Raw genomic sequence first — 11,733 nt, 5'->3', positions numbered from 1 at the left:
ATGTGCAATGCTGCAATGAGAGCCAGCCACAAGTTATACCAGACAGCATGACCTATGGGGGACTCAAAGCAAGGAAGGTTAAATAATTCCCCCAATCCCTGGTCCCATTCACTGCAGTGTTTATTTGTCAGATAATGTTGCAATGAAATGATCAGTAATCTGCATGTGCAATCCACACATAATTGCCATAATTACAAACAGAGAGTAAATGTGCACTTGACACACACAATACATGTATCATAGCAGGCATTATTCATTTTTAAGATAGCAATTGATGAATTACTCCCTCCATCCAAAGAGTTGCAAGTGAGTAGAGTTGCCCTCCTACGTACACAAGACAGGTAGGAAAACAACGTAAAAAAGTTTCTCGGGTGCACTTACTGATATCATTATTAAGATTGCTACTGAGATTTCACCAATTCAGGCTAATAAAACACAGGGAAGCTATGACTCAGTGAATATGAATCACTAAGTGGGAGAAAATATGAATCTGCATAAATGCCTGGCACGGGGTATTCAGATTTAGGTAGCAGAAAAAGCCAATAGGGATTTCGCAACATCCTTTGTAAATAACAAACCACTTTTCAACAATTTAGGGAGCAAGTAGTCAATATTTTAAATTTTAACAGTCAAGTGCTATGACGTGTCACCTGTTGCTTAAGCCCTGGATTTAATGGCCATCTTCTCTTAACAGCTTCCTTATTTCAACACCGCAGAGATTCAGATTTGCTTCAGTGTAAAGAACTCTCTCTGCTGAACAGGAGATGCAACAGAATGTTGTGGTTCCAAGCTGCTAGGTGCATGTCAATATTCTAACTATATTGAATCTGGCTTGGTAGCAAACAGGCAGCCAGTGATGTTTTTTGAACAAAGGTGTTCCTGGCAGGCTGTACCACACAGCAGCTGTGCCACTGCATTCTGCACCAGCCACCACTTCCACGACAGTCCCAGCTTTGAGGTCATCTGTGAATGGATCACTGTGGCCAGACTCTCAGAGCCCTGGGAGAGAAGATTGTAGCCACCGCTCTTTTCCAGTTGTTCTGCTATTGTGCTAAACCATGGTTTGGCTTAGCCCATCGTTCGAGCCCGGGCTTGTAGTTTCTGGGCTCTCTAGGACAAACTTTTAAAACTCATGGTTAGTCTAGAGAAAGTTAAACCATGAGTCCAGCTTGGGAAAACCAGTGAAACCAGTACAGCTCAGAACAATCAGGGAAGTGCAAAGAGACCCCCTCTTTGGGGGTCGTTGCTCCTCAGGGGCAACACTAACTTGGGGTGTTCATTTCATATTGCCCATGCTTTGATGTTCAGCCAGCCCTGATGGATAAATCGTGTGGGATTTCTGTTGTGCTGACCAGCACAATCGCCATATTACTCATTATGCTAGACCATTTCACACCATTCCTCATGACCTCCACTCCTGTTTTGTTGGAGCTTTGGTAATAGAAAAGGTCACTTGTTGTAACACATGACTCTCTTGCTTGGTTTTCAACTTCCATGTTGGATGATAGGGGAAAAGGCATAGCTGAGAATGGCTACTAGGTTCAGGAAAAGTACAGCACCAAGTTTGTCTTCTTCGTTTGGTTTGTTTACGTCTGAAACCGCGTCTGCCAATTGCACCGCCGCACGCCCCTCACTGTCGCACGCTAAAAGCATGATCATCAGGCAATTACGGCAACAAAACAAACCTTGCAGTGCCATCTGCATGCATGGGAAAGTGCCAAAAGAAGTTCACTTCTACGCAAATTTGCCAACAGAGCTCCCTACCCCTCTACAACCACCGGGGGGGCTTGTTTCTTTTAAAGCTAGTCCTCTTTGTTTTTGTGCCGCAGGTAAGTGCAAAGTGAGAAAGAGGCAGGTTATCGCCCTTCCTCCCCTCACCCATGTTCTATTGCTTTGTGTCATCTCAGGACAACTGCTTTGCAAGTAGCTTGCAATCATTTGGAAAAGCAAACAGGGACAATTTGCTTTGCTCACTCTCTCTCCCCCTTCAATGCACCCTATGTCTGTATTATGCAACAAGTTTGCAATGATTGTGCCTGAAGTTATATAAAATCGAATCCCTATGGAATCCAGGAACAGCACAACTATGGGGGAGAGCTATAGCCCCGTGTCAGAACACCTGCTTTTCATGCACAGGGTCCACGACTCAACCCTGGCATCTCATTAGTACAGGGACAGACTTCTGGCTTAAACCCTGGAGCGACACTACCAGTCAGAGCAGACAATACTGACCTAGATGGACCAATGGTCTGAAAGAAAGCAGCCTTAGAGACTAGAAGCATGCGCCCTCTCTCTCTCTATGTACACACAAGATACTCAGCTCTTCATCCTGAACAAGCCCTGTGCTTGCATGGTGTGACTAAAAGGTAAAGGTAAAGGGACCCCTGACCATTAGGTCCAGTCACGGACGACTCTGGGGTTGCGGCGCTCATCTTGCTTTACTGGCCAAGGGGGCCGGCGTACAGCTTCCGGGTCAAGTGGCCAGCATGACTAAGCCGCTTCTGGCGAACCAGAGCAGCGCATGGAAACGCCGTTTACCTTCCCGCCAGAGCGGTACCTATTAATCTACTTGCACTTTGACGTGCTTTTGAACTGCTAGGTTGGCAGGAGCTGGGACCGAGCAACGGGAGCTCACCCCGTCGTGGGGATTCGAACTGCTGACCTTCTGATCGGTAAGTCCTAGGCTCTGTGGTTTAACCCACAGCGCCACCCGTGTCCATGGTGTGACTACCAACATCTTAATACACCCCCCCAGTCCTAATTTCTACTGCAGAGAAGTGTTACACGACTTATTAACTTAACGCCTTTAAAACTTTGCATATCAACAGCGCTGTATAAAACTAATTGCTCTCATTTCTGACTTCTCCTCAAAGCAGCCAAACAAAGCAGAGGGAGGGACGTTTGCGTTAAAGAGGCAAAAAATACACGACCACCACCAGCAGCAGCAGATCAGAGCTGGGATCAATACTGGCCATCACTCCTGGCGAAAGAATACACGTGGAGCCTACACTCAATACTGAGGCAAAAAACAACACTCATAAAAACTAGAAAGGGGGCACTTATATAACAAAATGGTTCTTGAGGAGGAAGTGTTATTATCTCGCTCAGAGTTGCAGTTGATTGCCAGACAAACACCTATTCAAGAGAGAGATACTAACAAGTGCAGCTCTGATCAATATTCTAAGATAAAAAGATCTTTATCAATGTGCAAGGGCAAGCTGATAACGTAAGCAAGATATGCACGTTCCTCTGCCAAATTCAGACCTACTTTTTTTTTGACAAATAATGCCACTGGTGACATTCCTTGAGGTATCTTGTAGCAAAACAGACAATGGAGCCTCGTGGCTCTTTTTTAACAAACAACAAATTAATTACGGCATGAGCGACAGGAAGCAAGAGCTTCATGCAGTCGGCCTTGGGAATGCTGTAACAGTTCAGTGATGTTAATTGTACTGTTTGCTGTTTATTGTGGTATTACTTCACATTTACGGTGTTGTTGCTGTTTTTATATCCACGTTGCTAAGGCTAACAGCAAAAAAACAACAATACGAGCGATAAATGTGCCTGAGTGTTTTGCAAACAAGGGTGGGGGGCGGTGAAAGCAGGGAGAAGATGCACCTCAAACACGACCCCTCGGTCGCAGCTTCTGCTTAAATAAATAATAAAAGAAGAGTATGTGGCTGCATGCTTCCTACTTATTAAAAAGCGATCTTAGCGCACGCGCCGCTTTCTTACAGCTCGGCCTTGCAGTTGCCTTTACGTTACGCAGTTGCTCTGGGAGGCAGTCAAAAGTTCCGGCCGCTTTAACTGGGAACAAGCGTTTTCACTGTTTGCGTCTATTTTGCAGGAAGGCCTCTTTGCCTCTCTCCATTCACACAAACTCGAGCACCGTTGCTCTGAGCACGGTGGCAAGTGTGCAAAGATGCAAGTCACAGTCATTGAGGTGAAATCATCCGGCCCACGGCCCTGTCACCCACCTACGGGTTGTAAGCAGCGACACGTTCCACCAATTTACCCAGAGTGAGTCTTGGCTGTAAACAGGTTCCCACAAAAAAAAAAAAAAAGCAGCGGCAAATGGAGAACGCAAATGGAAAGCCTTTCCAGTGCTTTTATGAGAAATGTGTGGCTTCTATCCATTTGGCGATATGCAGCCCAAATGTCTTCTCTCAACATTACCTATTGATTGAGGGAATATTACATTTCCCAGCACTAAAAGGAATTATTATTTTGCATGTGGCTTCCTCTTCCTCTTCCATGAGAGCACATACATTACTATGAATATTTCCTTGTGCTACTGGACTGCCCTTATTTGTCAACAGTTTAAGCTGCCAACTTAGGGTGGAATATGAAAAATCCTGAAGAATCCATACCCATGGATCGTGCATTTTTAATGCTCCTTGTGTGTGCACGTTCTCGTGCCCTTGGACACCTCGCTGAATTTCCTTACTCTTTCTGGAAAACAATGTTTGTGTTGAAAAAAAAATGTCCAGTAGCACCTTAGAGACCAGCTAAGTTTGTTCTGGGTATTAACAAACTTAATTGGTCTCTAAGGTGCTACTGGACAATTTTTTAATTTTTTCCCGACTGCATCAGACCAACACGGCTACCTACCTGAATCTAGAATGTTTATGTTGTTTTTCACCAGAACGGCTTTGCTATTTTTCAATATAACACAAGTTTCTAAGATTGCACTTTGGGGAGCTTGGTTCTTGAGGCAACATACAAAGCCTTGAACAACTTGGGTCCAGGACACCCTAAGGACCCCTTGAGTCCTTATATCCCACCCCCTCCTTCTACTGACCTTCCTACATTTTGTGAAATGCCTATGGAATCCCTGCCTAGGCAGGAATGGTATGGGCTGGTTTTCAAACACTCCTAAAAACCTATTTTTAACCTGATTTTTAAAACTACTCCTTCAATGCTTTGCATTTAAACTGCTGTTCTCTTTTATGTCTCAGTTTTCACTTACTAATTTAGTATCTGTAGTGCTTTAAACTTCTGATGGGGTTATACCATGTGAGGCTTTTGTATTTTAGCAAATATTGTGATTTTCACGTTACGTTTGGATGAATTTTATGATTTTAGCTATTCTGTGAACTGCCTTGGGAGGGCGTGTCACGAGAGAGAAATGAATGACTGGGTAGCGATCTCTCTGTAAGCAGTTATGGCAGGAAAATGCCCCTTTTATTTATCTTGTATATAGGACTATGTTCTAATTGCTTTGAATGGCATGTTTTGAATTGCTTTTGACAGGCCGCTCATTCCAACGCGGTACAGGCTTGCACAACAGCAGAGGCTGCCTACCGCTTTAGGCCAGTGCACCTATTTGAAATTTCGAGAAAATGCTGTGGGCGCCGGTCACAATATGGCTGCCATGGGGCTTAGGCATGAACACAAAATGGCCGCCACACCTGAAAGAGCAAAAAAGAGACAGGAATACAAAATGGTATGTGTGTTATGATTCCCTTTGAGTACCCCGATTCAGACCAGGAGTAAGGGGACAACGTTTTCAATGTTGGATGGTTGCTAAAGTGTCTTGAGTCATATAATGAAGAGATGTTGGAAGATTAATGATAAAGGGGTTAAAAATAAATATGAAAATAAGTCTTTATATTAAAGGGTTGTGAGAATCCAAGACGCAAAATGTAATTCTAGCATGTTTGAAAATTTTGAGGGGGGGCATTGCTTACCTACAAGAGATCCACTTAACCCTGACAATATTGCTTTTCTTTTTTTGTAAGCATTTCTCAGCTTTATTGGTCCAACATGGGTATTCTCCTTAGGAATTACATTATCTTAAAAATATACTTATATAGTATAATAATAATAATAATAATAATAATAATAATAATAATAATAATATATTTTAAAGGGTGCTAACAGCAGGATGGCTGTATTCCCAGGTATGCGATGCAATTCACAGATTATCAGAGCTTAGCACTGTACTACTGTAAGAGCAAAGACGTAAGATGCATATTTTAGAAATTTGCTTGATAGAACAGCAATGTACAATGCCATCAGCCCAGAGGACTGCACACATAATGTCTGCAATCCAGGCTTGAGGGACCCAGCTAGCCTGCATATATTATTTGCAACTCTCCCATTTGCATATTGTCGGTGTGAACTTGCTGGAGGCTAGGCCCACAGCTGGTGATCATGCTGTGCTACTTCTGGTAAGACATTTGTATAATTTCCAGGGGGATATTAGGAGAGGCAGCTTGAAGGCGGTCATCAGTGAAAATGAACCTTAGAAAGAATCAGTGGAAACGTTCTCCTTCAAATCTGTTGAGCCTCCCTGTTATCTGAAACTGGCAATGAAAGGGTGAAGGCAAGCAGAAACAACATTTTAAGACTAGTAAAGGAGGGTTAGAATAGTAAAGGAGCGCCTAGACTGCTCTGAAAACAACTTTTCCCCTGTCTTAGAACAATATCTAGGGAAATAATGTTTCTACCAGTAACTTGAGTGGTACCAATTGAATGGTGAAAACCCAGTTAAGGATGGCACACAATTATGGTAACTAGTGCTTCTTTCCACCAACCCTAGAGTGTCATTGCAACTGTTTTTCAAATAGTTTTGACCAGTGCTATTTTTCTAGAAAAAGAGGTGCTGGAATTCACTATGAACGCTTCCCTCTTTCTCTTAGAATGGCAATGGCACCCACCTGAGAGGTGCCGGAAGTGAATTCCAATAAGTTTCCCCTGAAGAAAGCCCTGGTTTGCATTCTCCTGAGTGTGCAGGCATTCAGATTATTCCTTGCACGTTCGCCCTTTGACTTTTTTGTTACTTTTCCCTTGTATGTTTTACAGACTCTTCCCCTCCCCACCCAATCTTTTCTTGCCGCTTTTTCTATTAACTGCTCACAAACAACATTGGGAAGGGCTCGCCTTCGACTCTCATTTTGAGAAATATGTAATACGAGGAAAAAAGGGTAGGCATATATTCAAATACAGTACACTGAAATGCCAGTGGAATCTCAGTTCTTTTGATAGTGTTACAAGCTTGGGGGATCAGGAAAATGCTGTGGATGTAATGTGTATTGATTTCTGTAAGGCTTTTGGTGAAGTCCCCCATGATATTTTTGGGTGAAAGCTGATAAAATGTGGGCTGGATGAGGTAACTGTTAGGTGGATTTGTAGCTGGAACCCAAAGATAGTTCCTAATCTTTCTGGGGAAAAGTTACAAGTGGGGTGTCGGTGGGTTATGTCCTGGGTCTGTTGTTGTTCAACGTTTTTGTAAACGACTTGGATGAAGGAATTGAGGGGATGCTCATTCCATTTTCAGTTGACACCAAAGTGGAAGGGGTAATCAATGCCATAGAAGACAGAACCGGGATTCAAGATGACCTTAATAGATTGGAGAACTGGGCCCAAACTCACAAAATGAAGTTTAATAGAGAGAACTTTAAGGTTCCACAATGAGGCCGGAAAACGTAGCTACACAAATATAAGACAGGGGATTAATATCCTCGTTCACGGGCAGGGTATAATGAATAAAGGTTAAAGGTAAAGGACCCCTGGACAGTTAAGTCCAGTCAAAGGCGACAATGGGGTGTGGCGCTCATCTCGCTTTCAGGCCGAGAGCACCCGCGTTTGTCCGCAGACAGCTTTCCAGGTCATGTGGCCAGCATGACTAAACCACTTCTGGCGTAACGGAACACCGTGATAGAAATCAGAGCGCACGGAAATGCTGTTTACCTTCCCGCTGCAGCGGCACCTATTTATCTACTTGCACTGGCGTGCTTTCGAACTGCTAGGTCAGTAGAAGCTGAGACAGAGCAACGGGAGCTCACCCCGTCTTGGGGATTCGAACCGCCGACCTTCTGATCAGAAAGCCCAGGAGGCCAGCTGGTTTTCTATTCTGAACATGACTTAACTTTTTTCAAAGATCACCCAATACTCCTACACAAGCCAAAGAATTTAGAGTAATGTATGAACTACAAAAGAAACATAAGGAAATCTAGTCTTGTCATATTGACTTTTGGGTAAAAATGCCCTCTTTCCCTACCTGTTTGTACTCCGACTCTCTTCCAACCAGGACCTGCAGAATGTAACTGATAGGGTCTCCCTTCATGGGGGGTACAGCTTCCCAAGCAATTTCACAGGCGTTTCCTTCCAGCTGTCTCACTCTAGGGGCTAAAGACAAGAGATTATAATAATGTTATTCCTTTTCAAGTTTCTAACATCCCGCCCCACCCCAAGAATATAGTAAATACAATTAATTCATCCCACCCATCCGACTTAAAATAAGTGAGAATAGAACATAGATGGTATGGTGAAACAGACAACCAATGGATCTGTATTTGCAATGTTTCTTTCAATTTACGGTAACCCATGCATACCCAATCCTAATCTAAAATATTTTCTTATTAGGAAAGTAGAAAACGAATGGAGGAGATGTATAGAAAGAAAGAGAGAGCCATGTGGAAGAATGTGGCTTTTCTTGTTGAAAAAACCAGATATGGTTAAGCTGGGGTTGCCATACGTCCAGAATTTCCCGGACATATCCAGAATACTGCATTCGTCAGCTGCGTCCGAGTGGAAATTGGAAAAATCCGGACGTATGGCAGCCCATGTCAGCATCCTGTTCTCAGATGTCTGTACCCAGTCTAAGAGCATTCTCCATTCCTGTGATTTCCAGCAACTGACATTCAGATAGCCTTTCCCCACCATTCAAGATTCCAATGGAATGGTTACACTCTCAGATGGGCACAGGGACCCTGCTGTTCTTTTTGTACCAAAGGCAAACACGGCAAAGCTTCTGGAACTTGCCGATTCCAGACTGCCATTCAGATTCACGACATGCATTCTGGGCCCCAGAGGGAAGCATGATTTGTTATCAGCTCCCACCCGCACTGCCCTTAGCACAAGCTGATTGTTACTCTGGGGGGGGGGGGGAGAGAGAAATCCTCTTCCATCAAGGCAAAAGCCATCTCATGTCACTTAGGGCCCCATCAGCTACAGGAATCTGATTTCTCAATAAAGCATAAAGCTTTCAAGCAGCCGACAATTGCGCAGCCATGCATCTGTCCCCATGACGATCGTCTATAACAGGGGTAGGCAACCTAGGGCCCGTGGGCCGGATCCGGCCCAATCGCCTTCTCAATCCAGCCTGCGGACGGTCCGGGAATCAGCATGTTTTTACATGAATAGAATGTGTCCTTTTATTTAAAATGCATCTCTGGGTTATTTGTGGGGCATAGGAATTTGTTCATTCCCCCCCCCCCAAAAAAAAACATAGTCCGGCCCACCACACGGTCTGAGGGACGCTGGACCGGCCCAAGGCTAAAAAAGGTTGCTGACCCCTGGTCTATAACCATCTGCAGCAATGTTCTGGTTATCCGAACTTTTCCACCCCGAGGGGGTGGGGGAATACAAGCCTGGTTTATGGTGACAGGAACAAATGTTTATTTTAAAAGGAATAAAAGGGGGAGGGGAGCGTGTGGTTGCTGAACAAAACACACCAAAAAGGTCAATGGAAAGTAGTAATGGCAGAAGCCTCAACTGCCATCATGGCAAATCCAAGATATCCTAATAATTTATCAGCTGCTCAGGGCTGCATGGTTGGCCTATATCTGCCTTGAGAGACAATGGAGTGTACCTCCAAGGGTGAAGTCAAACCACTGCCAAACTCTGCGACTGCTGTGGCTGCAGAGACCAGTAACGAATAACTGCTGCCTCCTGCCATTGTTTTTGCTGTGTTAGCAGCACCAAAGTGACCTCTCTGCGGCACAAGCCTGGGCTGCCCAGACGACAAGATTCCCCCTCTGATGGGGTCCGAAGGAAAACGGAGCACTACGTTTGGCTGCAGAAGTTGCCATCCAATGGCCTCGGGACTCCAATCCCGATTTGTGTAGGGTTTACTCCTTAGCTGTTTCTTCTCCTGAAGACGTCCCACAAGGCAGTGGGTACAGATTTTCCTTGGGGTTTACCCCTGAAGCCTTCCTCACGAATGGGTGTAGCCACAACCCTCAGTGATGAATGAAGTCAAAACAGGCTAGCTGCAAAGGCTAGGCTCTGACTCCATGGTTTCTCAATACAGTCGTACCTTGGTTGTCAAATGCCTTGGCACTCTGATGTTTTGGCCCCCGGAAGTAAGTGTTCTGGTTTGCGAACGTTTTTCGGAAGAAGAACATCCGACGCTCCTGCAGCCAACCGGAAGCCACGCCTAGGTTTTCGAACCGTTTCGGGAGTCAAACAGACTCCCGGAACGGATTAAGTTTGACAACCAAGGTACGACTCTACTCAAGGCTGTTAACCACTCTAGGGGAGAGTGCTGTTGTACTTGTGGGTTTTCCACAGGTATTTCCACGGTCACTGCAGATGTTAATGAGACCTGGGCAGATATGTTATACTTAAAGGTCTAAAGGAGGATAAGAAAACAACTCATATTGCTGAAGCTCTAGCTGGTGTCAAATCAGGGTAGCTCCAGAACCTCTGTCTTACTTCCCTCTTTTATCAAATGGGGTGAACAATCATGTCCTCTCAACAGTGGACTATCGAGGACAAATGAAATCACAGTGTTTGCTACAAGTACTGTATAGGGTATTAATAATAACTGAAAGCTTCAGGTGGTTGGTTTACTTCCACAGCTGCACAGCCCAAACCAGGAGGTGTGTCTTATTTACCTTTGATGGCGGGGGGAATGGATTTGGTTGTGCTGAAGGTAAATACTTCTGAGAAAGGTCCTTCCCCGGCTTCGTTGACGGCCTGTATTCTGAAAGCGAAGCAGGTGAACTCCATCAGCCGTTGTACCTTGTAGGTGTGACTTGGTCCCCTATAGATTGGAATAAATCTGAAAAACACAAGGGGAGAGAGAAGACCAAGTTAGTTACTATTTACTGCTTCAGAGTTACAGATAGGTAGCCGTGTTGGTCTGCCATAGTCAAAATAAAAAAATTCCTTCCAGTAGCACCTTAAAGACCAACTAAGTTAGTTCTTGGTATGAGCTTTCGTGTGCATGCACACTTCTTCAGATACACTGAAACAGAAGTTGCCAGATCCTTCTATATAGTGAGAAGGTGGGGAGGGGTATTACTCAGAAGGGTGGTGGGGATGGGTGATTGGCAGATAGCTGAAATGAGCATGTTGACGACTCTTAACAACTGCAATAGGTCTTACAGGAAAAGGCAAGGGGTGAGAAGGTGAAAAATGGCTTAGTCATGTATAATGAGATAAGAATCCAATGTCTTTGTTCAGGCCAGGTCTCTCCATGGTTTTAAGTTTGGTAATGAGTTGCAATTCAGCAGCTTCTCTTTCCAGTCTATTTCTGAAATTCCTTTGTAGTAAAACAGCTACTTTGAGATCTTGTATAGAATGTCCTGGGAGATTGAAGTGTTCTCCTACTGGTTTCTCTGTTTTGTGATTCTTGATGTCAGATTTATGTCCGTTTATTCTTTGGCGTAAGGTTTGGCCTGTTTGTCCAATATAGAGAGCTAAAGGACACTGTTGGCATTTGATGGCATACACAATGTTAGACGATGAGCAATTAAATAGTCCCGAGATGGTATGTGTGATTTTGTTGGGGCCAGTAATGGTGTTGTCCGGGTGTATGTGGCAGCAAAGTTGGCATCTGGGTTTATTGCAGGCTCTGGTGCCAGTGTCCGTGTTAAGTCTGGTTGCAGTATTATTGTGGGTTAGGAGTTGTTTAAGATAAGAGTTTCATTAACTCAATGTGCTCTTTACACACAGCTGTGAACTTTGGATTTGGATCTAGCCTTGAATGTCCAGACATAC

General features: G+C 44.3%; 1 protein-coding gene across 2 annotated transcripts in view; it reads right to left on the bottom strand.

The window, feature by feature from the left end:
• The window catches only part of FNDC3B (fibronectin type III domain containing 3B), a 282,861-nt gene that overhangs the window by 5,610 nt on the left and 265,518 nt on the right, over positions 1-11,733 (bottom strand). For both annotated transcript variants that reach the window (XM_083503926.1, XM_083503927.1), the window contains exons 24-25: positions 10,626-10,792; positions 8,006-8,133 (exon numbers count right to left, since the gene is read on the bottom strand). In XM_083503926.1, the coding sequence (XP_083360052.1) occupies positions 8,006-8,133; positions 10,626-10,792 (295 nt within the window). The remainder of the gene's footprint in view (positions 1-8,005; positions 8,134-10,625; positions 10,793-11,733) is intronic.

The sequence above is a fragment of the Podarcis liolepis genome (assembly GCF_965112155.1).
Source record: "Podarcis liolepis genome assembly, chromosome: 5".
Classification (NCBI taxonomy): domain Eukaryota; kingdom Metazoa; phylum Chordata; class Lepidosauria; order Squamata; family Lacertidae; genus Podarcis; species Podarcis liolepis.
This window is presented reverse-complemented; position numbering and strand designations above follow the sequence as displayed.